This window comes from Ursus americanus, chromosome 37, assembly GCF_024610735.1.
Source record: "Ursus americanus isolate L20-20 chromosome 37, mUrsAme1.1.p, whole genome shotgun sequence".
Lineage (NCBI taxonomy): Eukaryota > Metazoa > Chordata > Mammalia > Carnivora > Ursidae > Ursus > Ursus americanus.
Window position 1 is genome coordinate 10,511,664 of NC_142163.1, and position 25,410 is coordinate 10,537,073.

General features: G+C 35.8%; 1 protein-coding gene across 11 annotated transcripts in view; it reads left to right on the plus strand.

The window, feature by feature from the left end:
- The first annotated feature begins 707 nt into the window (after positions 1 to 707).
- Positions 708 to 25,410, plus strand: part of LOC123789861 (lysine-specific demethylase 5D) — a 31,677-nt gene continuing 6,974 nt past the window's right edge. For 3 of the 11 annotated variants that reach the window (XM_045793807.2, XM_045793804.2, XM_045793803.2), the window contains exons 1-18: positions 709 to 1,255; positions 2,436 to 2,513; positions 3,724 to 3,846; positions 4,101 to 4,271; positions 5,147 to 5,281; positions 9,418 to 9,541; positions 9,661 to 9,824; positions 11,281 to 11,439; positions 11,837 to 11,956; positions 12,073 to 12,231; positions 19,684 to 19,865; positions 19,960 to 20,122; positions 22,151 to 22,270; positions 22,394 to 22,588; positions 22,863 to 23,044; positions 23,128 to 23,252; positions 23,378 to 23,525; positions 25,053 to 25,149. In XM_045793807.2, the coding sequence (XP_045649763.1) occupies positions 1,106 to 1,255; positions 2,436 to 2,513; positions 3,724 to 3,846; positions 4,101 to 4,271; positions 5,147 to 5,281; positions 9,418 to 9,541; positions 9,661 to 9,824; positions 11,281 to 11,439; positions 11,837 to 11,956; positions 12,073 to 12,231; positions 19,684 to 19,865; positions 19,960 to 20,122; positions 22,151 to 22,270; positions 22,394 to 22,588; positions 22,863 to 23,044; positions 23,128 to 23,252; positions 23,378 to 23,525; positions 25,053 to 25,149 (2,595 nt within the window). In that variant the 5' untranslated portion in view covers positions 709 to 1,105. Of the gene's footprint in view, positions 1,256 to 2,435; positions 2,514 to 3,723; positions 3,847 to 4,100; positions 4,272 to 5,146; positions 5,282 to 9,417; positions 9,542 to 9,660; positions 9,825 to 11,280; positions 11,440 to 11,836; positions 11,957 to 12,072; positions 12,232 to 19,683; positions 19,866 to 19,959; positions 20,123 to 22,150; positions 22,271 to 22,393; positions 22,589 to 22,862; positions 23,045 to 23,127; positions 23,253 to 23,377; positions 23,526 to 25,052; positions 25,150 to 25,410 lie in introns of all 11 variants that reach the window. The other 8 variants (XM_045793799.2, XM_045793801.2, XM_045793800.2 and 5 more) reach the window with 7 other exon arrangements.

Consider the following 25,410-nt stretch of genomic DNA (forward strand, 5'->3'; position numbering starts at 1 on the left):
GAAATAACACCTCACACCTAATTGTAATTTGAGAAATAGCAAGGACAGTGATTCCATCTCTTTGTTTCTTACATTCAAATCAGAATTCATTCAAATCAGAAAAATCTTACATTTTTCGATTCTGGTTCTTTTATTTGATTGTATGGATAGTTACATATTGCAATGAAGGGCCATTATTTGACTAAGTCTTTGTCGTCCTGCAGTTTGTATTTAACTGTGTTAAGTAATTTTTAGGGGATACATCTATTTGGCAGTAATTTTTATAAAAGCTTTCAGTGCCCCTCCCACTTTGTTTAGGTATAAAGAAATGCAATATTTAGTTTGCACAAATGCAATAAGAAAATGTATGCACGGCACCTGCGTTATAAGTTAAATAGTGTACAGGAACAGAAACAATTTGTATTCTAGAAATACTTCTAGGATTGTAGTAGTGCTGTAACTGGTACCCTTTTACCATAAAGTGAGGTGGGTAACTGAAAAGGGAGGAAGTTTTTGGAGAGTGTCTCAAGGAATTTGACATCGGTCCTCAGGTCGTCGTAGATTGTATGGATAAAACAATGGAGGACAACTGGGCTTCCAGTTTCTCTAAATACAGAATTTTCTGCGTGAAAAACAAAAAGGAAAATACCGTTCTCTCACACTGGTAAGACGTTCTCTTTACTGCGCAGGCGTAACATGCGCTGTTGTCCCTTAAAAAAAGATCCGGCGGTTTGATTTGTAATTGTGTTCTTCTGTTCCGTTGAAAAACTATTTAAGGTTAGTTGAATACCTAGTTTGTGGTGCTGTTTTGTTTTAGTGAACTGCGTTATGTGTGTTTAGCTTTTTTACCACTCCACATACAACATTTCTGTTTTGGAGATGTCTTGGCGTCTGAAAAATCAATCCGCGGAGTGACACGAAAGTGTGAAGCAGCCGGAAAAGGTGGAGGGTCAAGATGGTGGTTTAGAACTGAGAGCCGTGAGCAATTGCACTAATTAAAGTAACTATAAAAGTTAGAGAAAAATAAACGCCCTGTAGGGCGCACGTTTTGGCGACAAAGGATTCCACTGAAGAATTCCACTGAAGAAACGCGAAATCATTTTACAAGTTAGCGCCTGAGAACAACATGGAGCCGGGGTCCGACGACTTCCTACCGCCGCCAGAGTGCCCAGTGTTCGAACCTACGTGGACCGAATTCCGAGACCCGCTTGGTTACATCGCGAAAATCAGGCCTATTGCAGAGAAGTCGGGTATTTGCAAGATTCGCCCACCCGCGGTAAGGCTCGAGCAAAATTTGGAAACGGCGTTTCGTTAACTCTGAGAGTTCGGGGACTGTAGAACTGAACAAGGCCTTAACTAGCTACTTCTTTCTGTTAGTTAAGTGCTGTATGTAGGTGTAATTTCTCTTTTTGTAAATAACCATAATACGCTGGAATCAGAGAGCTGGTTTCCAATCGTTGGACCTCCTCCTATTTTAGAAATGAAACCATCGAATATGAAGTTGGTTGTATGCAGTGCCGCTACATGAGCGTCCCTAATATACTAATATTTATGTGTTGTGTATTTACATTAAAGCTTTTTAATGTAATACTTAAAATTTAATATTAAAATAATTTAATAAATTTAAAAAGTTTTAATGCACTTAAAAGTCCTTATATAACTGAAGCATAAAATGATAATATAAATGGTCTTATTAACCACTGGGCGTGGATGGTTTCACTTTTGTCAGTTGATCATGCTGTAAGAAACATGCATAAAAATGTAAGATCTTCCTACCATTTAATTTGATATTTCCCGTACAAGCCTCCCGTCTATATTTGGTTTACCCAAAACTGGTAATTGAAATCTGTTATGTTTCTCCCAATTAAGAATGCAGATTTAAGTACGTCTAAGCTATCACTTTAAACAACTAAAAACAAAATTCAGCGTGTGTCCTCTTACTGCAGGCTATTTTACTAATTTCTCAGAGGCTTAACCTGACTACATTTCCTCCTTCTATTTGAAGTATATGCTTTTTTCACTACTATTAATTATACTTCTATTCTTAAAACACTGTTAGGAGTGGGATCTAGGTCTAGGTCTGGGTTTCAAAATCACTTCTCATCCCTATTACATTTTTCTTCACTTCAGTAAGAACCCAAATCAGTGAGTCCGCATTCAGGTATGCGTCATTACTTTCAAATTCATCTTTTACACCCTTTCTGAATATTTAGGGTGGCTTTGTTTGTTTGTTCTCGTTTTGGAGGACACATACGAAGAACTTTTCAAACTTTTTTTGTTTTTGTTTTGTTTTTCACTTACCTGATATTAAAGAGGTTAACATTTGAACATTTAGGAGCAAAAAATAGCACTCAGAAGTCTTAAAAGGGTGGAATATTAAACTGGAGACAAATGATTCTGCTTTTCATCATGTACATCCCTTGCTGTGCCATAATAATTCTTTTATTTTCTTCTAGGACTGGCAACCTCCCTTTGCAGTAGAAGTTGACAACTTCAGATTCACACCTCGCATTCAGAGGCTAAATGAACTGGAGGTAAAATGGAAAGTCACCCTGTTATGCCGGAGTTTGAGCTCTAATCTTGTTTTAGTAGTACATAACAATGTAGTTAAGACTATAAGTTTTCAGGAGCACCTGGGTGGCTCAGTCATTAAGTGTCTGCTTTTGGCTCAGGACGTGATCCTTGTGTTTTTCTATCAAGCCCCACATCAGACTCCTCTGCTGGGAGTCTGCTTCTTCCTCTCCCACTCCCCCTGCTTGTGTTCTCGTTCTCTCTGGCTCTCTCTCTGTCAAACAAAATCTTAAAAAAAGAAAAAAAAGAATGTAAGTTTTTAAAACACATATATTTTGATTCTAACCCCAGTTCCATTTTTTCCCCAGAATATTGATCTTCCAGAAAGTTTTCCGCAAAATGACAGCAAATAAAGGAGGGTTTTTTTTTCAGGGATCAATGACACATTTTTCTGCCATAGAATGGGCTAAAATTGTAGATATCAAGAAGATGGATTTTTTCCTACCCATGCCTACATATTTTATCATTTTGGAATTTCCCTGATTTCTTCATAAGAGCAAAGTTCAGGGCAGATATATGATCAGCTAAATTTTTCCACTTAAGACTGGTCGTAGTTCATTAGTTCTTCTTGAATAAGACAGACTGTTTTGATATGGGTTAGAGTAAGTAGGAAAGATAAACCTTATTTTTTAAAGCAATCAAAAGTGTGCATATTTAGCTTAGTAATATTAAATACTGAAACCATATGAATAATTTGGCATTTTCTTATGCTGTTACACATTTTGACAAGGGTTACTGTTTAGAAACTCCAAAATGACTTAGGCTAAAAGAAATATAATTTAGAAACTGGTGTCATGTGGAAATTTTTGACATGGCGTAGAAAAATATTTTATTTTTTTTCAGTGTGTATGGACTACAGAATTTGTCTTAAGGAAGATATTAGATTAAGCCTAAGTGGTCTTGCTTAGCCCTTATTAAGCCCAAGAATAATGCTTTAGATTTAGTGATGAAAGGTTTTGACTTTGAGGCATCACTCTTTGAGCTCTCTTTTGATATTTTAGAATCAGCTTATTTGAGCTTTTGTTAGACGCTAGTGGTAAGATAGGCAGTGAAATCTAGGTTCTATCCTAGTAGGGCCTTGTAGATTGTACAGAACAATACTTGTTCATTCAAGTCGCATTGGACCAAAGTCAGGTTAAGTTAGCCAGTCTCATGTGACTCTCTCTTCCCCAGGCTCAGACCAGAGTAAAACTGAACTATTTGGACCAGATTGCAAAATTCTGGGAAATCCAAGGTTCTTCATTAAAAATTCCCAACGTGGAACGGAGGATCTTGGATCTCTACAGCCTTAGTAAGGTAAGAGTATTTCTGTTTTAAAGAGGAAAAAGAAGTAAAAACCCTTGGATAGGAGACCCTGTGGTTGAACTTTGTGTGTCTAGATAGGAAAGTAGACAACAGAGAGCCTGTCAGCATTTCTTTTTAGAAAACCTTTTAGTCTTGGAACAATTGACATTGGAGGAAGTGCATAGTTCTCATATTTAATCCTCATTGCTGCTTTTTAGGTCTCTCAGTTTGCACACAGTTAATTTATACCTTTCTTATCCTTGCAGATTGTGATGGAGGAAGGTGGCTATGAAGCCATCTGCAAGGACCGTCGTTGGGCCCGAGTTGCCCAACGACTCAGCTACCCACCAGGCAAAAATATTGGTTCTTTGCTACGATCTCATTATGAGCGCATTATTTACCCCTATGAAATGTTTCAGTCTGGAGCCAACCTTGTGGTGAGGGCTCTTAGCTGATTTGGGGCCTAATGTGGTTCTGCTTTCTACTCTTGTCTTCCTTATTCTGGGTTGAGCTTTCTCTTGAATAGTCAAGGTTTAGTATCTTAAGTACATTGATAGAAATTCTGGGAATTGACTCTGGAAAATATTTTTCAGTTAGTGAAGAAGTATGAAATATATTTTGAAGAAGTTTTATATCTGCTAGAGCAGCTACATGAGAATTGTAAGATCTTTTTCTTCTGTCTTCCTCCTTAGAGAGTAATTAGGATATTTTTATGGAGAGGATATCAAAGTATAAGTTAAAGGAAAGCAGTTCCAGTTTTAGGCCATTATCAAACGAAATTACTAAATTTCTAAGCGTAGTTCAGATAAAGAGAGTTAGTTTAAGGATAAAATTTTGATATTGGGTTTAACTCAAGGAGTGGGAACTGATTTGGCTGGGTTTCTAAAGTAATGTTTTTAGGTTTTATTATTTTCAAAGCATTTTGTAAAATTGTGTGTATATATATGAATATTTATAAATGGCTATTTTACTTAATCTGCATATTTCTGTTAGATCTGATATTTATATTAACTATTTTTCAGACAAAGAAATTGAAACAGGTAGCACAAGGCACACAAAGTAAGAATAGAAGCCTAGGTTCAATCCTGTCTGATTCCAAAGACTGTTCTCCACTATGCTTTACTGTTTATACATAAGCAAAGATGTAGAAGAATTCTCAGTGTATGTGTGCTGTTGTCACAGAAAATATAAAGGATAGATTTGTGTAATCTATTAAGAAGTTTTCATTGTTAGAGATTTAAGATAAATCATTTCATTATTTGCTGATTATGAATGTGACTGAGTTCCTGATCTTATGTTTTCTCGTTCCCAGCAGTGTAACACTCACCCATTTCACAGTGAGGAAAAAGACAAGGAATACAAACCCCACAGCATTCCCTTAAGACAGTCTGTGCAGCCTTCCAAGTTCAGTAGCTATAGTCGGCGGGCAAAAAGACTACAACCTGACGTGAGTGCCTTTTTTTCCCCGCATAAAGTTCCAAAGTTTATATAGGACTTGTTCAGTTCATTTCTAGGAGACATTCTGTTTTTTAATGTATAGTTGGTTCAAGATGGAATTAATTGAAAATGAATGAGTTATGTTTATGGGTATCGTTTCCAATATTTTTGTTCTGGTAGTTTTGTTTTTACGGATTTTAAAAACAAACATTCTTTTAATACAGGTTTTTTCTTTCAAGATTTTATTTCTTTGGGGCGCCTGGGTGGCACAGCGGTTAAGCGTCTGCCTTCGGCTCAGGGCGTGATCCAGGCGTTATGGGATCGAGCCCCACATCAGGCTCCTCTGCTATGAGCCTGCTTCTTCCTCTCCCACTCCCCCTGCTTGTGTTCCCTCTCTCGCTGGCTGTCTCTGTCTCTGTCAAATAAATAAATAAAATCTTTAAAAAAAAAAAAGATTTTATTTCTTTGAGAGAGACAATATGAGCAGGGGGTGGGGCAGAGACAGAATCTCAAGGTGACTGCATGCCAAGCACAGGGCCTGACGTAGGTCTCAGTCTCACGATCCATGAGATCATGGATCTGATGCCTAACCAGCTGAGCCTCCCAGGTGCCCCTCTTTTTAATATAGTTATAGGGGTTAATTTTTTGAATATTGGGTTGGTTTATACAGACTTTGTATTGTTTATTTTTTTAATTGTTAGGTTTTTTCCTGTGTTATTCAGCAGGGAGTCTGAATCTCCCTTTGCTGATCCTCCTGCTTGTGCTCTCTCTTAAATAAATAAGTAAAATATTAAAAAAATCTTTAATAACAACAAAACAAATACCTAATCTGTGTGTCCACATATGTTCTCATTAAATTTTGGATATTTGTATTTCTAAAATATATCAAATTATGATAATGCCGTTTGTTCTTAGATATTTTGTGAGTAATCCTAATATTAAATTTTAATATTCGGATGTAGAAGGAAGAAAGGAGAAATGTCATGTAGCTCAGATTATTGCAGTTCAGATAGATTCTGCATTAGTGCTTTAGTTCTTCAAACAAGGTAACATCTCATAATTATGTGAGTAAGAAAAGTGAGCTTCTAATAACTGGGGAATCACTAAAATTTGTTCAGAAGTAGTAATTACCAGCTAATGGTAGACAAAGTTTTCAAAACCAAGCAATCTTCAGACACTTTTTTTGAGAATGAGATTGTCCACTTTGCTGGAAAGGTCTTAAAAATTCTTAAGAACTGTATAGTTATCAAAATAAAGGGGTTGTACTTCCAGAACCTAAGAGGAAAAAATTATAAATAAGTTCTGCATAAAGCAGAAAAGAAGTATATGCAGTGAAAAATTAGGTCTAATGTCTTTTTTTTCCAATTTGGATATAGGTATGTGTAATACAAGAATGGCTAGTAAGTTGTCTAAAAGGTTAAGATAATACCTGTCATTTCATATTTGAAAGCAAGCATTAGATCTTTTCAAAGGTACTTTTTGTGAGGAAACTATATTTCCAGACATGGTGTTTAGTATAATGTATGTAGTATAATGAATATATAATGTAAAATTGTAAAATAGTATAACGTGTATGGTACTTAAGAGTCCCATGCCTACTATGCTGATAGAATTATCTTTCACAACCTATTTTCAAGTTTTGTCTTCTATTAAACCCTGCTGAATGATAACTCAGAAGTGTTTAACCTCACTTATAAAGTGAATTTTAAAATAATGATGTATTTCTTTTTATATAACTGATTGGTAAAATCAAAATACGTTAAGAACGAGGAACCAAGCATCTTTGTGCACTATTGATAGTAAAAGATTGTACTAAAGTTAAAATTTTAAGTTACTAAAATTATAGAGGTGCGTGTCTTCCTGTTTTAACTTCTATTAATAAATCTTTCACAACAGTATGCAACAAATAAATTGGTATTAATTATGTCCAGTTTTTTTTTTTTTTTTAAGATTTTATTTATTTATTTGACAGAGAGACAGCCAGCGAGAGAGGGAACACAGCAGGGGGAGTGGGAGAGGAAGAAGCAGGCTCCCAGCATAGGAGGCTGATGTGGGGTTCAATCTCATAACGGGATCGGGATCACACTCTGAGCTGAAGGCAGACGCTTAATGTCTGAGCCACCCAGGTGCCCCTATGTCCAGGTTTTAATGTATAAAACTGATTGGATGACAACATGAAGAGTTCAGTGCCACTAAAAGAAAAGTTTTAAAATGACAATTCCCCTAGAAACAACAGTCGTAGTACATCATACAGAGCCACAAGAGGAAGCTTTAATCTTAGTAAGGATCAGAAAGCAAGGGGAAGGCATAAGCCACAGCCTTTATTAGAGTTTTCTTGGGAAAGGTGAGGCAGGATAAACATCTTAGGATTGAATAGTTTGAATAATTCCACCAGGCTTTGGCTCATAGGGACTTTTTTTTTTTTTTTTTTTTTAAAGATTTTATTTATTTATTTGACAGAGATAGAGACAGCCAGCGAGAGAGGGAACACAAGCAGGGGGAGTGGGAGACGAAGAAGCAGGCTCATAGCAGAGGAGCCTGATGTGGGGTTCGATCTCATAACGCCAGGATCACGCCCTGAGCTGAAGCCAGACACTTAACCGCTGTGCCACCCAGGCACCCCTCATAGGGACTTTCTGATGAAGTTGTTTTAGACTTGTCCATAGGTTGATTTAGGAAAGGGGAAATAATGTATTAGTGTGTGAAGGTTAGAAAGGGAGGTGGTTGGGAGTTGGGATTTGATATTGCTTGCTTTGTATGTGATAGGTGGACTCAACTACAAATTTACTCCCTTTAAAAATTAGCTAACCCTTACAGAAACAAGTTTCCTAGGCCAGCACAATCTCCCAAAAGATGTCAAAATATAAAATACAGAAAATTAAAATATGATTAATACTATTAATTATGTCATTGTTTATAATACCAAAAACAAAAGTAGTACCAATGATACATAATAAGAAAAGCTTAAATTACTTGTGGAATACAATTATAATACAATAATAAACTATGGACAGACATATGTGTTGATGGTTCCAGAAATTTTACCTTTTTTTTTTTTTAAAGATTTTATTTATTTATTTGACAGAGAGAGAGCAAGAGAGGGAACACAGGCAGGGGGAGTGGGAGAGGAAGAAGCAGACTCATAGCCTGATGTGGGGCTCGATCCCAGAACGCCAGGATCACGCCCTGAGCCGAAGGGAGACGCTTAACGACTGAGCCACCCAGGCGCCCCCCAGAAATTTTATCCTTGAACAAACCTCTGTTTTGAGCTCCAGACTCTGTTTCCCTTGATCTCTGTCTGATCATTGAGAAATTATTTTTACTACCACCATTCTGTCTTCAGTTGATCCTGTGTTTATTGTGGGTATTGTTGTACAGTATATATTATTTCCTGCGTAACTTACTTTGGGAATAGGTAAAACTTAGAAAACGAATGTATTTGTGTACAGATACAGAATAAAATCTACAAAAACGTAAAACTTTAAATAAAAAGGAGAATTACAGTAGGGCTTTAATTTTAAAATAGAACAAAAATGGACTCAAACCCAGGTAAAACACACCTCATAGTGTCCAGTAAAAAGAGATGTGCTGAAAATGGTATATAACACATGTATTTATGATACATAATGTGTTTATGTAGTTTTCCAGGATCCTTGTTTATGTTGTGGGAAGAAAGTTATTTCTATTGGTCTGAGTTCAAACCGGAATCCTCCTAACTTCCCATTTGCATCTTCAACTGAGCTATAGAAAGAGAGTTCTTTATAATATATTTATTGATTCTTTAGTATAACCTGTATATTTTATGATACTTAAGCTTAACTAGCCTGTAAATACAGAACTATTCTATTATTTAATTTGTAGCACGAAAACATTCGAGAAAGGTAGTTACCACTCAGATTTCTCTTTCATTAACTCCTGTCTGGCTATATCTTACCTACAGGCAAAGATATATCATTTATAAATAGTTAAAAATAAGTGGAAACAGTTGATTGACTTTAATCTGTGTCACTTCTTTTGTAATACCTCCCAAGATATTTGCAAATAAGGCAAGTTTAGATCTTGCCTAAAATACGTATTTATATATGTATATGCATACATATACATATATATGTAACTCTTTTCCTTCTTTGAACCTTGTCTTAATAGCCAGAACCTACAGAGGAAGACATTGAGAAGAATCCAGAGCTGAAGAAGCTGCAGATCTATGGGGCTGGTCCCAAGATGATGGGCTTGGGGCTTATGGCCAAGGATAAGACTTTACGGAAGAAAGGTGAAGATTAATAGGGCCAAGAGGCAATGTGTGGGCTAAAGAACAAAAGTGGGAGAGTTGGTTTGTTGTCTTTGATGGGGGAATAGATTTGTTTTCAGATTTGTTTCTAACTGCCCTAGATAAAGAAGGGGTCATATGCTCCCGCACTGTTCTGATGAAGGACGAACCAAGAGAGGATGTGAAAGTGATGTCATCACTTCCCAGAGAGGACTTGAATCATAGTGTAGAGTCCTGCACCAAGATGACGATGCAGCTGAGGAGGAGTCACAGTAGAGCACAGTTTGTAAGGACTTAATCTATGATTTTCTAACACTATTTTTGAACTATGAGAACTAGATGGAATGTGAAGTTATTTTATCCCACCTTACATTCTCCTCCCTTCCGTTTACTTCTGGGCCCTTCATATAAAGAGACAGATGGTTAGGAAGGAGAAGAAACATACCCGAGGTACTGTAGTTAGGAGGAAAATTTGTGTTTCCTAATTTTTAAAATCTGAAATTTCCACCAAACTGCTGAATCTTTCCCAGTACCAGTAATAAGTATTTTCTGATCTTTAACAACTACATGTGGTAGGACATAATGTGAAAGCTGTTTGTTTTTGGCAAATTCTGCAAAAATACCATATCTCGTATAGCAGTATCTCTTTTCTATGATCTTGCCTCATGTCTTTAAGTATATGAGTCATCTTTTCCCCTGTTTTGTACTGCTTACTGGAAGGACTTTTAGACTTACTTGAATATTCTGGAGTTTATTTTTCTTTCTTATTCTTTTTTTACTATTCGTGGAGTCTTTGGTAGTTTGCAGTTTGGAAATACATCAAATAATACTACTGTTAAACTGCATGCCATTAAGAAACATATATAGGCATTTTTATTGTGTATATGAAAGGATTGAAATTGCTGTGACTAAAGCTCACTGCCACACATGTATATGTAAGTAAGCTAATGTAAGTGTGTGTGTAAATACATACACATATGTGCATATATTTGTATATTTACATATGCATGTCTCATATATGAGAATATATATATGTATGTATCTCTCTAGCTTCATACAGACATCATATATTTTCTCCTACTCTGTGACTCTCGTCTTCTCTCTTTTTAGTCATCATTTTAGTTCTTGATTCTTCCAGTACAGCCTATTGTCACTTCAGGTAGTTTTTCTACTATTCGTTCTGCTAAAAATGTATTGATGCGTTTTGTTTTTTATCTGGTAATAGATTATCTTAGTGGTATCTAACTATCCAAGTTGTTTGGCCTTGCCCCCTAGTGTTTTGTTCTTATAGCATACTACTTTAGTGACCCATTCATTATGAAGACACATTTTAGAGTGAAAATGGACACCTATTTAAACTTCATACCAGAATAACAGGTGTTACTGGATATTTGGTCAGTTGGGATTATTATGTTCAGCTTGCATTGAGCATATTTTTTAAACTGTATATAATTTTTAAATGATCCTTGCCAGTTTATACCTTCATGATTGAGGTTTGTACCATTAAATCTTATATAAAAAATCTGCTTTGTTGTTCTCTAAGCACCTTAACCATGGTTTTCTTGATGTGTTATATTATTTCATAATTGTGTGTCCTGTCATATTTTTCCCCATATAGTGAACTCATGCGTACGACGTTACGTTGCTGTTGGCTGGTGGTAGCTGTTCAAAATAAAGTGGTTTGGAAACCTGAGAAAAGGTATCATGGAGCAGGCAGCTTATATTTTTATTTTTCCTGGTAGATTGACTCATATCTCTGTCGAATATGCTCCCGAGGAGATGAAGATGATAAACTACTTCTCTGTGATAGCTGCGATGATAATTACCACATCTTCTGCCTAATGCCACCGCTTCCTGAAATCCCTAGAGGGGTCTGGAGATGCCCAAAGTGTATCATGGCGGTATGACTGTTAAATATGAATATTTTACATTTAGAACTTGGCAATTTTTTTAAATCCAGCTTCTTGGTTTAAGGAAAACTAGAGTAGGTGTTACTGGCTACACTTTGTTAACTTACTGTGTCTGTCAGGTTTTTTGATTGTCTATGAGTTACTAAGCAAGAATGGTTGGACAGACTAGTTGTACAATTGTATACGTTTAAAACAGGAAGGACCATAATACAAAGGATGTGAACCACATGAGCAAAGAAAAGGGAATAGGTTTAGTAGATAGTGAAGAAACCATCCTACCTTGAAACATAAGAAAAGGTGGAGGGTAGAACATAAGATATATGCCCTGCTGTTCTTTTTGGGTTCTTTGCCTATTTCCTCTTTCTTGCTGAAATACTTTCTATTTTAGGAGTGTAAGAGGCCCCCTGAAGCCTTTGGCTTTGAGCAGGCTACCCAGGAGTACAGTTTGCAGAGCTTTGGTGAAATGGCTGATTCCTTCAAGGCCGACTACTTCAACATGCCTGTGCATGTATGTGGTTGTGGAGTGGAAATATAGGGATTACTGTCTGATGAGTTTCAGTGCTCATAGAGACATGGGTCCAAAATGGAATGTGCTGTGATCATCTTTTACATCTTTTGTCACAGATGGTACCTACAGAACTTGTGGAGAAGGAGTTTTGGAGATTGGTGAGCAGCATTGAGGAAGATGTGACGGTTGAGTATGGAGCAGACATTCATTCCAAAGAATTTGGCAGTGGGTTTCCTGTCAGCAGTAGCAAAGGGAACCTATCCCCTGAGGAAGAGGTAATGTGATTTCTAACTCATATTAACAGCGCAATCAGGGAAAGTCATTTTAGCATGTGAAACCACCTGTTCTCATGACTCCTTCCATTTAGTGCTGTTTTCACATAACAGGCATAGAGATCAGGTTTCCTGGCATTGGTTGATCTGTCAGTAATCCTCAGTGCACATAACCACCATTACCACCCCTATTACCATTTTGCATTTGTGATGGCAAAGAACACAAGGAATAGTATTAAACCTTGGATTTATCAATTAGGAGCTACAGGAGTCCTTCTGATTTCCTTAAAAGTAAATACTTAAAGCTTATCATCTTTGGCTATCTGCATGATAGACAAAAACAACTGCTATCACCAGTTTATTCATATTTATATATAAATTCGAAAGAAAGCATTGGGAAGTACCCTAGTTGAGTTTTTAATTTGTTCATTATGTGGAACAAATGGAGTTATATGGAAACTAGTTTTATCCAAGGCAATCTCATGTATAGTCAGACCCATTTCGATGTCTGAAAATTTAACTCATTACATTAGGAATTTCTTGTGGACAATCAAACAATATGGGTGAAGCATAACTTAGTTGGGAAGAAGAAGCTAAAAGATAATGCATCTTATGTATTATTGAGCACTTACTCCTTTTTTGATTATTCTTTTACCATGATGGCCAGAGCCTAGACAAATAGTGTTTAGCTTGTATATACATTGACCTCATGTAAAGCCTTATGAGACACTTGTTCAAGATAGCAAAAGTAGCAATTTAAGAGGGGAGAAATTTTCAAAAAGGTTTAGTCAGCTCTTATGTATTTATATTAACTTAATATATATATGTATGTATGAGAATGTATATATAGAGACAGATACGTATACCTACATAGGAGCATTTGAACAGACTTTTTATTAAGAAAATAGTTCATATTCTTAAATAAAAGTATTACATATCAGTTGTGGAAAATTGAAAACTATAAACTAAGGAAACAAGGCAATCACCACCTGTAGTTTCCTTTATTGACATCTTGGTGTTTTTTAAATTACTTTTTGGAAATTGGAAATAATTGAATCATGATATTGTAAAACCACAACAGAATAAATGTAGGTTTTGTATCAGTTATAAAGCATAATATTAATATCCTCAAACTCACATTCGAACCTGATAATTGATGTTTTCTAATATAATTGCATCAATTTCCATGCTTCTCCACAAGTCATTTCTCCCTGCATCACCTCAGTAACCCTAAAAGGAGACAGATAAAAATTTTGTCATAATTTTCTTTCAGTTTTTTAGTGTTTAATTACATATGAATGTATTTCTAAAAAGCATGTTACCCAATTTTTGAGCTTCGTAAATCTTATGGTGTGTGTATCTCAGACTTGATTTTTAAAAATCAGTGTTCTACTTTGAAAAATCATTCACATTGTTGATTAAAGCTTGAATGTACCTGGTTTTTCTCTATTGTATAATATTCCACTGAGATTATACCATCATTTATCCATTTTTCTGTTGGATCACTTCCAGTATTTGGCTGTTACAAACATCACTCTCTCTCAAACAAATAAATAAAATCTTTTGGAAAAGATAATAAATCAACTTATTGTTTATATTTATTGGAATTTTGCCCCATCCAAAGTGATGTAATATTACTACTATTCTGTTCATCTCCCTTCTAACATTTGTAAAATTTTTATTTGGGCTTTAAAAATTTTTTTTGCTCTATAAAATAGATACCATTTTCATTGTTTTATATTTTCAAGTTTAATATACACCTATTCATGTGTATACTTTTTCTTTTTTATTTACCATTTCTGTTGAAACTCAGATCTTTTTTCAAAGCTATTTTCTTTTTTGTCTGAAATAAAATCTTCAGAAATTTTGTAAGTAGAAGTATTTATTTTATTTGTCAAAAAGAAATGTTTCTTTGCCTTTATTCTCAAAAAATTATTTCTCTGAGTATGCATAAATCTGGTGTAGGAGTTATTTTCTTCACGATACATTAAAAATATTCTTGGATTACTAATTTTTGAGACCTCAATTGTGAGTCTTAACATTTATAAGTAATTTAATTTATTTTTCTTCCCTGCATGCTGTAAGATATTTTTCTTTTGGGTTACTACAGTTTTTCTTGATAGGAGATGTGACTTCTTAGTTTAAAATACCAGGGGTTCATTGTGTTTCTCAAATCTGAGAATTCACCTTTTATCAATTCTAGGTACGAACCCTTCTACCATAACTTCTCCAGTGTTCTATCATAAAATCTCATATCCTGCATCATCGTATTTTAACTTCATGATTCTTTACTTCCCTTTCATACTTTTTTCTTTTTTATCTTCTTGTTTCTTTCTGGTAATTTGTTTTAAATAATTTTAAAATGAATCAGTTTTCACAGTAGCTAATTTTTTAAAGTTTATTTATTTGAAAGAGAGTGAGTGAGAGGGGGGAACAGGAGTGGGGTGGGGGGTAGGACAGGGGAGTGGCAGAGAGAAGGAGAGGCAGGCTCCCCACTGAGCAGGGAGCCCAACGTGGGGCTCGATCCCAGGACCCTGAGATCATCGTCTGAGCTGAAGGCAGACGCTTAACTGACCAAGCCACCCAGGTACCCTCCACAGTAGCTAATCTTTATAATACTACTCCGAATTGTGGATTTCTAACATATTTTCTATTTTGGGAATTTGATTATTTATCAGATTTTCCTAGTCATTATTAGGAGCTTATGCTTTTTTTACTATTATTTTTAACATATTGACTTTATAGTTAGTATTTGCCAATCTATAATCTTATTCGTACTATTTGTGTAGTTTGCTGTTATCTCAGGAAATATTTTCTCCTTTCACTCCCACTCCCTATCATATGCCTTTTATTTAATATGAACTCATGTTTCTGTGAAGCATATGTATTATAGGAGTTTTTATGAAGCCTAGGTTAAAAATATGTCCCACTTAGGGGCGCCTGGGTGGTACAGTCGTTAAGTGTCTGCCTTCGGCTCAGGGTGTGATCCCAGCGTTCTGGGATCATCCCTACATCGGGCTCTTCTGCTGGGAGCCTGCTTCTTCCTCTCCCACTCCTCCTGCTTGTGTTCCCTCTCTCGCTGGCTGTCTCTGTCAAATAAATAAATAAATAAAATCTTAAAAAAAAAATATGTCCCACTTAAAAATCATTCTGTGGTTTCACCAAATGCCTAAGTACACCACCAATACTCTGATACATTTTTAGCTTGGCATTTTCAGTTTTCAATTCTGACCCAAACCCGTATGATGATGAGTTTAGTGACATTTGTTTTGATTCGTCAGTTCAGGTGGAAGAGCTAAGGCAAGAAAGTATATTGAGCATTTTTATCTTTAGAGATTTTCCATGCTGTTCAGTTTTACTACCAAAACTGTAATATTGGTGGGAAATGTCATAGCTTTATGTTGAACTCTCTACCTTATGTTTTGTTTTCTTAAGTTTTGGTCACTGGAAATAATTACATATAATCTAAGTCAAACATCAGCTTCAGAACTTTAATTTGTACATGTGCTTTCATTTTGTTAGGTTTTTTCCACTAAGAATTTCCTCTATTATCTTAGACTGCACTTGTGCTTTATGATTTTCTCTCGGTTTTAAATAATTTTTATTATTATTTTATTTATTTATTTTATTTATATTATTTATATTTATTTATTTAATTATTATTTATATTATTTATATTTATTTATTTAATTATTATTAAGTTTTGGAGCTTTATTGTCAATAGTACTGCTAAGTATAAACATGTCAGTTTTGTAGTTGATATGTTAAGTAATTTTTTTCTTTGAATCCTTTGGTGTTGTGCTTGCAAGAATAATGGTATATGATGAAATTGTTTCTGGCCTCCATTCAAGATTGGCTGTGATGCATCAAAAGAATTACCTAAATGATTTTGAAATTTTTTTTAAAAATTAGGATGGATGTGTAACAAATCATCTAAGTGTTCTTAAAGCTTTATTTTAAGATATTTTTTATTTTGGCTGTTGCACAGTGAATTTTTAATTTCTGTTCTGAAGTGTAGGGTTCAAGTAATAGTAATGCTTTTCAGTTCCGCTAATACTTTTCTTTGTAGTGTTGAATTGTCATTGTTAAATGCACATGAATACCTAGTAGAGAAAAACTATCCCAACTTTGATTTTTTTTGCAGCAAAAAAAAGATTACTTAACATGAAATATACTACGTTTTTAAGTGTATAGTTCTTTTCATTAAATGTGTTCACATTGTTTTGCAGTCATCACCACTATCCATCTTCATAATTTTTATTTTGCCCAACTGAAATTGTATCCATCAAACATGTTTATTAGGAAAGGTGTGGGTTATTTTTAAGTTCATTTCTGCATCAGTTAGTATGATCAGGTTTTTCCGCCCTCCATTCTACTAATGTGTTGTATTACATTAATCGATTTTCGTATTTGAGTATTCTATATTTTGGGGGTAGTATCACTGGATCATGATACATAATTTTTTAAATAAATGATTTGTATTTTGTTGAAGTGCTCCACTTGTATAAGGTATAATCTCTGTGTTTTCTTGTGATGTCTTTCTGACTTCATTATGAAAATAATGCTGCCCTCATGAGTTGAATTAACAAAGATATAATCTTTTGTTTTTCTCCAAAGAATTTGAGACAGATGGTGTAATTATACGTTGTGTTTGGTAGAATTCACCAGTGAAACCTTTGGATTTCTGACCAGTTCTTTTGTTCAGAGATTTTGCATCTATAGATTTGCATCTCTTATCAGTCTTCATATTTTTTATTTCTTGAGTTAGTTTTGAGAGGTTGTGTATTTCTACAAATTTGTCCATTTCATCTAGATTACATGATTTGTTGGTTTAAAATTATAGTATTATATAAAACCTTTCTAATTTGTGTCAGGTCCATGGTAACGTACCTGCTTTCATTCTGATTTTGATTAATTAAACCTTCGTTTTTTCTCCTAGGCTGGCTGAACTTTGTCAGTTGTGTTATTTGTTTCAGAGCGTCTTACTTCCTTTGTGATTTCTACTTTGACCTATGGGTTTTAAGAGTATGTGGTTTAACTTACTCTTTTTTTTAGCTTATTGCATTTTGCTTTATAACATATATTGTATCTATACTTTTGAGGAATATGAATTGTATTGTTAGATAATGTAGTCTGTGTCTGTCTGGGATCATTGGTTTTTTGGCTGTGGTTGCTCTATCATTGTTGACAGTGCAGTAGTAAAACATCTAGTGATCATTGTAGAACTATTTCGCCTTTCAGTTTCATCAACTTTGCCTCAAATTTTCTTGTTACTAATTTTTAGGTGCATGTGTAAAACTTATCTTCTTGGTACATTGACCATTTTTATCAGTATAAAATGTGTTCTTTGTTTTAAGTAATTTTTTACAGTCTATTTTGTTTGATAGTAACATGACCACTCCATCTCCTTTGGTTATTATTTTCATGAAATGCATTTTCTTATTTTCCTTTCCCATTTAACTTGTTCGTGTCTTTGGTTTTAAAGCAAATGTCTTTAACTGAGGTCACATCTATGTGTATGCCTCATAATCTTTGTTAGCATTTTGAGTGTTTGACATTTTGAATGTTTTAATGTGGTTTTAATGTTTTAATCTGGAAATTAAGTTTTCCTTACCCTCATTTTCTTATTGGTGCTCCTTAGAGTTGTATTTCTTTGTAAAGTGACTTTTCAAAACTATTTTTGCACAGAGAATATATTTAGTCCCTGAATACTCATCCATTTTTTCCAGATTTGCTCTGTGTATGACTCTTCAGTGCTTAAATAGGCCATTTATAACTCTTCGTATAACTCTTTATTTCCTACTTGCATAGAGCTTAAGATCAGGCAGAGATGAAAATGTCTGTACCTTTTCTGAGCTAGTGTGTAACAAAAGCTCAAATAAGCTGATTCTTCAATATGAAAAGAGAGCTCAAAGAGTGATGCCTCAAAGTCAAAATCTTTCATCACTAAATCTAAAGCATTATTCTTGGGTTTAGTAAGGGCTGAGCAAACGATTTAGGCTTAATCTAATATCTTCCTTAAGACAGCGTTCTGTAGTCCATACACACTGGAAAAAAAAAAAAAAAGCTTCTCTGTATTCCAAGAACCCAGAATGTAGAAGTTACCCAGGCTTTTTGTTATGTTTGTTTCTTGATGCAGCTGCTATCCTTTGCTCTGAAGTATTGGTTGGTTCATTTGCCTGTGTTCTTCATAGCTTCTTCTGAACTCTGAGGTAATTCTGAGTTAGGCAAGGTAAGGATAAACCTTTTGCATTAGTTCTTTGCTGAGCTCATGACAGGTTAAACAAATCCTTTTGAGAACAAATACATTTTGTTCCTTCTGGAATGAGGAACCCACATGAGCATTGTAGGCTGCTGTCTTCAACATTATCACAACCATGGGGTGGGGGCATGGGCAATGGTAAGTTAAAATATCATGATGCTTTACTGTACTTTTTTTTCATTGTCTTTTGGTGGCAGTAAACATTTTTAGTATTATTCAGAGTTCCCATAAAGGTGAATCTAATAATTTTTGCTCGTTTTTTTGATCGTTGTATAGAGATAGGCCTTTAGATCCTACTTTGATATTTCAGCCAACAATTTTTGATACTCCGAAAAAATAAATTAATAACATGTTTCAGTACACAACAAAGAAAGAAATGGATGAGATTCTATAAATAGTATAATAAGTTTCGTAGTTTGGAAGTGATGGAGAGTCTAAAATATCTTGTGGAAAACACTCACTATAGCTAAGCTTTGGGCAAAATTTAGAGTATAACGTATTTTTCTGTTTTGTTTTAATCAGTAATACAGAGGCATATAAGAGAAAAATATGATTATCACATTTAGAAGATGTAAATTATTTAAGTATTAGTTGGAGGCCTAATTGGTATACCTAGTGCATAGCAGTTAGCTGATAATGGGATAAAGTGACTTAAGAGAAAACCCATGAACAGGGGCGCCTGGGTGGCTCAGCCGTTAAGCGTCTGCGTTCGGCTCAGGTCATGATCCTAGGGTCCTGGGATCGAGCCCCGCATCGGGCTCCCTGCTCAGCAGGAGGCCTGCTTCTCCCTCTCACACTCCCCTTGTTTGTGTTCCCTTTCTCACTGTGTCTCTCTGTCAAATAAATAAATAAAATCTTTAAAAAAAAAATGAGAGAAAACCCATGAACAGCGTTTGTTGCTTTTCGGACAGATGAATCTTAATCTGCATTATACATAAATATTTTGAGTTACAGTATTCTCTCTCTCCCCAAAAGAAAGATTTGCTTTCAGAAATAATGCACATTATCATGAGCGTGAGGTATTATGAGGTATCATGAGTATAAAGATGTCATGAGTATTGAGTCTGTATTCGTAAATGAAAGCAAATAACATGCCCTGAGAACACTACTGTCTTCTTATATATGCCTGGCACAGTTTGTCTTTATTCACCCCACTGCTTACTACTTACCCTGGCAAATCTTGGACTTAACAGGAATACGCGACCAGTGGTTGGAATCTGAATGTAATGCCGGTACTAGATCAGTCTGTTTTGTGCCACATCAATGCAGACATCTCAGGCATGAAGGTTCCCTGGCTGTATGTAGGCATGGTATTCTCAGCATTTTGTTGGCATATTGAGGATCACTGGAGTTACTCTATTAACTATCTGCATTGGTGAGTGAGACCCAAATGGCTGGGACGGATATTAAAACTTATTCCATGTGCAAGGATATGCCCAGATTTTATATATCTCCTCTTACCTGAGCAGGGGTGAACCGAAAACCTGGTATGGGGTACCCTCATTGGCAGCAGAGCAGTTGGAGGAGGTGATGAAGAGGCTGACACCTGAGCTATTTGATAGCCAGCCTGACCTGCTACACCAGCTTGTCACCCTCATGAATCCCAACACCCTCATGTCCCATGGTGTACCAGTGAGTACCTGGAAATAAGGGGCAAAACAGATTTAATGCCTGTGCTAGGGATGAAAAGCAATGAGAAGGACTTAGTTTCAGAGGAAATAAACTTACATGCATTTTTGATATGGAGACTGGGTTTAGTCTCATATGTCTTCTTATCTTTCTGTACTGCTGTCAAGTTGCAGTCCTATATAGACCACTAGCGTATCCTTAAGAGGAAGGAAAAGGTGCAGATAGTTATTTGAATAATATAAAAGTTAAAAGCTAGAGTGTGGCCTTTTAATGTGCCTTCTGGTCTAGGATTGGTTCTCTCAACATCAGTGGGTATAAATTCTAATTTTATGAAACTTAAATTGAAGTTGAGGATTGTTTTCAGATTTGGGAATTTGTAGGATCGATTTATATCAGCCCGTTTTACAGAAAATGGTAAGCACCCAGCAATTTGTAGAAGGTAAAGTATTGCACTATCTTTTCAACACACTGTAATTTTGTCATATGTACTTTTGTTAAGGTATAGGTCAACTTCTACACAATTTTTTTATAACTCACGTCCATTTCAGTTTTTCCATCTTCAGAAATTGATCTGAATTTCTGCATTGTTCTTTCTAGAATTGATTGCATTTCCGAGACTTCCTGCTGTTACTGACATATTGTAAATTCTTGTTTGCACTTTTTTCTTTCTTTTTCAACATTACTGTTGTCTCGTAAAAAACAGGTGATTCTGAATTGATGAAGTGGTGCAGCTGCCTAGTTACACCATTTGTTACTATTCTTGTCTTACTGTTTTTTTCCCTCACACATAAATTCAGCTACATTTGCACACATATTTAGGACTGAAATTTGTACATTTTACCTTCATTATCTAATTTGCCAGCGTACAGTTTTTTATGGTGTTGTCTTATCTCTCTCTTAATTCTGTAAAATTGGTAGTTAATATCCCCAGTTTCATTTTTGATTTAAATAATTCGAGTCTTCTATCCCTTTGTCTTCTGTATGTAAAGATTTGTCAGGTCTGTTAATCATTTCAAGGAAGTAGCTTCTTGTTTTCATTCATTCTCTCTTTACGTATTTGTTTTTGCTTTTTGATGAATTGACTTTTTTATCAGTATGTAATCTTCTTTATCTTAGTTTTTTACTCAGGCATATATTTTGTTTTATTTTGGAGTCACTTGCTCTCTCTTTCTCACTATTGTGCATGAAATAAATTTATCCATTGTTTCACTTTCAGACTCTGTGTCATTATCTGGGTGAGTTTCTTATAGATAATATAGAGTTTAACCATGTTTTCTATTCATCCCACTAGTCTTTATTTGAGAGTTTGATTTTAAAGTTTTTCGTATATTGTCAATAAGGGAGGTTATGTCAATTTGTACTTTGTTTTTTGTATTTCATATATTTTTTGATCCTCCATTCTTCCATTACTTTTCCGTGATTAATTGGTTTCTTCCAGTGTACTGGCTTAATGCTCTTATTTATTTATTTAGAAGCTTTTTTGTTTTTCATTAAATGTCATCCTAGTATTTGTAATTTGTGATTTTACTACAGAGTTTTTAAAATACTTTGCTACTTTTTTGCTAGTTTAATCATTCTTTTAGTACAGGGATGAGATTCTGGAGTTCCTTGTCCATCATTTGTGTTGATATCATGTCCTGATGTTTTTAAGTTATATTTATTTATTGAAGAAGTTAAGAATATTTATCATATTTTTTTTACCATTCGTATTTCCTTCTTCAATTGCACATTGTTTTTCTTTGTCCCTTTCTTTGCATATCACCTTTTTTTTTTAATGGGCTCCATGCGGGCCTAGAGTCCACTGACTACCTCAACAGTGACATTTAGACATCATGTAAGATCAAGAGTTAGATGCTCAACCAACGAAGCCACCTATGTGCCCCATGTATCACTTTCAAACTTCACATTCTAATTTTCTTTTGTAAGGCATACATATGTGAAGATCAAGCCTATGCGCAAAATTTAAAGACATTAATAGGCACACATTCTATCATTAGTCCTGACTTATAGCCCCTTCTGTGTTCTTTCTAGGTTGTCCGCACAAACCAATGTGCAGGAGAATTTGTCATCACATTTCCTCGTGCTTACCACAGTGGCTTTAACCAAGGCTATAATTTTGCTGAGGCTGTCAATTTTTGCACTGCGGACTGGGTGAGTCTGGAGTGTGGTAGGCTTGTAGATAGAAAGGGATAAAGAATGTAGAGTGAGGTCGTTGTTGAGAAGGTAAATACTGTGGGCTGCAGATGGCCACACACAGTCTTGAACTACTTACAGCTACCTGCTGGACGCCAGTGCATTGAACACTACCGCCGGCTCCGGCGCTACTGTGTTTTCTCCCATGAGGAGCTCATCTGTAAGATGGCTGCCTTTCCAGAGAAGTTGGATCTGAATTTGGCTGTGGCGGTGCACAAGGAGATGTTCATTATGGTGCAAGAGGAGCGACGTTTACGAAAAGCTGTATTGGAGAAGGTGGGTGGTGGGAAGCATGGCTTAGGGATTCAGTAAAGCAAACTTCTGGAAGGGAGACAGATAAAAATTGAGTAGTCATTCAGTGCCTCATCTCTGACTCATACATTTTGAAGTGGAAAGGCAGAAAATATATGTGTTTATATTTTTTTCTTCCGATTTCTCTACAGCTATCCTTACAAGTTTGAGCCCACAGCAGGGCTCAGTGTTGGCTGAGGTGGGGTGTCTACAACCCTGCTCCTAGTCTTTACAGTGTATGTGGGTTGAACACCCCCAGGGCATCACGGAGGCTGAACGAGAGGCTTTTGAGCTGCTCCCAGATGATGAACGCCAGTGCATGAAGTGCAAGACAACATGCTTCCTATCAGCTCTAGCATGCTATGACTGCCCAGATGGCCTTGTCTGCCTTTTCCACATCAATGACCTCTGCAAGTGCTCGAGTAGTCGGCAGTATCTGCGGTGAGCCATGGGGTCTACTTAAAAGACACAGAGGAGGTTACAGAGATGGGCCGCATATGCATTTCCTTGCCCCCTTTCTTCAGGTATCGGTATACCTTGGATGAGCTTCCTGCCATGCTGCATAAGCTAAAGATTCGGGCTGAATCCTTTGACACATGGGCCAACAAAGTACGAGTGGCTTTGGATGTGGAGGATGGCCGAAAGCGCAGTAAGTGATGAGAAATGGAAAGACCCCCCTAGCAACCTGTTTCTTTTCTTCAGCACTCCCAAGTCTCCCTCTTCCACTTTTTCCTAATACTGTCTACTGTGTTCCAACTTTTACTCTATCTTCAGGCTTTGAAGAGCTAAGGGCACTGGAGTCTGAGGCTCGTGAGAGGAGGTTTCCTAACAGTGAGCTACTTCAGCGATTGAGGAACTGCCTAAATGAAGCAGAGGCTTGTGTCTCCCAAGTCCTGGGGCTGGTCAGTGGTCAAGATGCCAGGTATGTTAGAGAGGAGGGCAGAAAACGGATGTTAGTATATGAAAATGGACAACAAAAATGGATAGGTCAGGGATGTGTGTTTGGTTGAGTTGTTAAGTGTCTGCATTTGGCTCAGGTCATGATCTTAAGGTCCCAGCAGTTCCTGCTCAGCATGGAGTCTGCTTCTCCCTCTGCTGCTCCACCTGCTCGTGCTCTTTCTCTCTGTCTGACAAATAAAGTCTTAAGAAAAAAGGTCATAAAGAATCCATGTAGTAAAAGTTAATAATTTATGTATGTGAACACATTAGTATCCAAAACTTACATATGTAACCTAGTTGAAGAACCATACTTACACCATCAATGACAATGAGAATGAAGATGCAGTAGAACCATTATAGTTCTACTTGTTAACAGATTTCATAAAATATACATCAGATTTCCAGAAAATTAATTATTGGCTGTGTAGGTAAATACAGTTTTGGACATTAAATTTTATTTATCTCTTAGTTGCAAAATGCGTATAAACATAGATAAGTTTTCTAAAAGTTAGGTGAGTATATACATGTTTTGTAAATTTCACATAACACAAACAGCTGGAGGCATTAATCACAATATCTCAAAGTCAGATATTTTCAAATTCAGAGAATTTTTTTAAAAAATTAAAGGTCAAAGTAGTAATGAATTCCCTTTTTATACGCAATGTCTTTTTTTTGTCTACTTCAAAAGAAAGAAAAATTTTCCTAACTTCCTAATTTTTCCTAACTTTCCGAACCTGGTGACATTCATCAGTTGGCTGTGGGTTTTAATATTTGTGATCTGAATCTGCCTCAAGTTCTAATTCATCTGACTTCTGGCCTCTCTAATTCTTCTTGCTTATGCACAATTACACTGAAGAGTACATTTAAAAACTTAGTACTTTGCACTATTACATTTTTCACATAATGAGCTCTTCTTCATTCCTCTTTAGTCTACAGTCATGTGTCCATTATTACTTTCAGACTTCTGTATCATAACATTCCTTATTTCTTAATTCTTTTGTCTCTTTTTCTTAAAAATTCTGATGCTTATTTTAAATGTAATTAACATGTTTTATTTTTAGTCTCACTCTGAAAGGTACTACTCTTAGATACTATTGGATCTTTATTTTTATATTTCCTTCTTATACTTCATTTTGTTTTCCTTATAACCCTTAATTAGTATTGTAAACAGAAGCTTTGTAGAAGTCATCTCACATTGTTGTTCTCTGAAAAAGAAATGTTTGTATTTATTTTAATTTTCTATCTAATGGTATCCCAGAAAGCACACATTCTTCAGAAACTTGTATTGTCTCACTTTGATATCTTCACTGTTTTCTAACAGTTTCAAGTACAAAATGTTTTCACGTTTTTTTCATCTTAACTTACTGGTTCATGGTCCCTGAACTTTGAAGTGGCTTCAAAGATACTACTGTAACACAGAAATAAGATAAAGATGTTGGGTTACTGAAAATGCATGCACTATGGCCTTAGCAGATTTAGTGAATGAATCTTTTCTGTCTTACTCCTGCAGGATTGAAACTCCACAACCAACTGTGACTGAGTTACGAGTACTTCTTGAGCAGATGGGCAGCCTTCCATGTGCCATGCATCAAATTGGGGATGTTAAGGTAAATATGGAATTCTTTTTTTTTTTTTTAAGATTTTATTTATTTATTTGACAGAGAGAGACAATGAGAGAGGGAACACAAGCAGGGGGCATGTGAGAGGGAGAAGCAGCCTTCCTGCAGAGCAGGGAGCCCGACGGGGGCACCAAAGGCCTGGGCCAAAGACAAACGCTAATGACTGAGCCACCCCGGTGCCCTTGATGGAATTCTTGTTTAGAATAGATACTAGCAGGGGCGCTGGGGTGGCTCAGTCATTAAGCATCT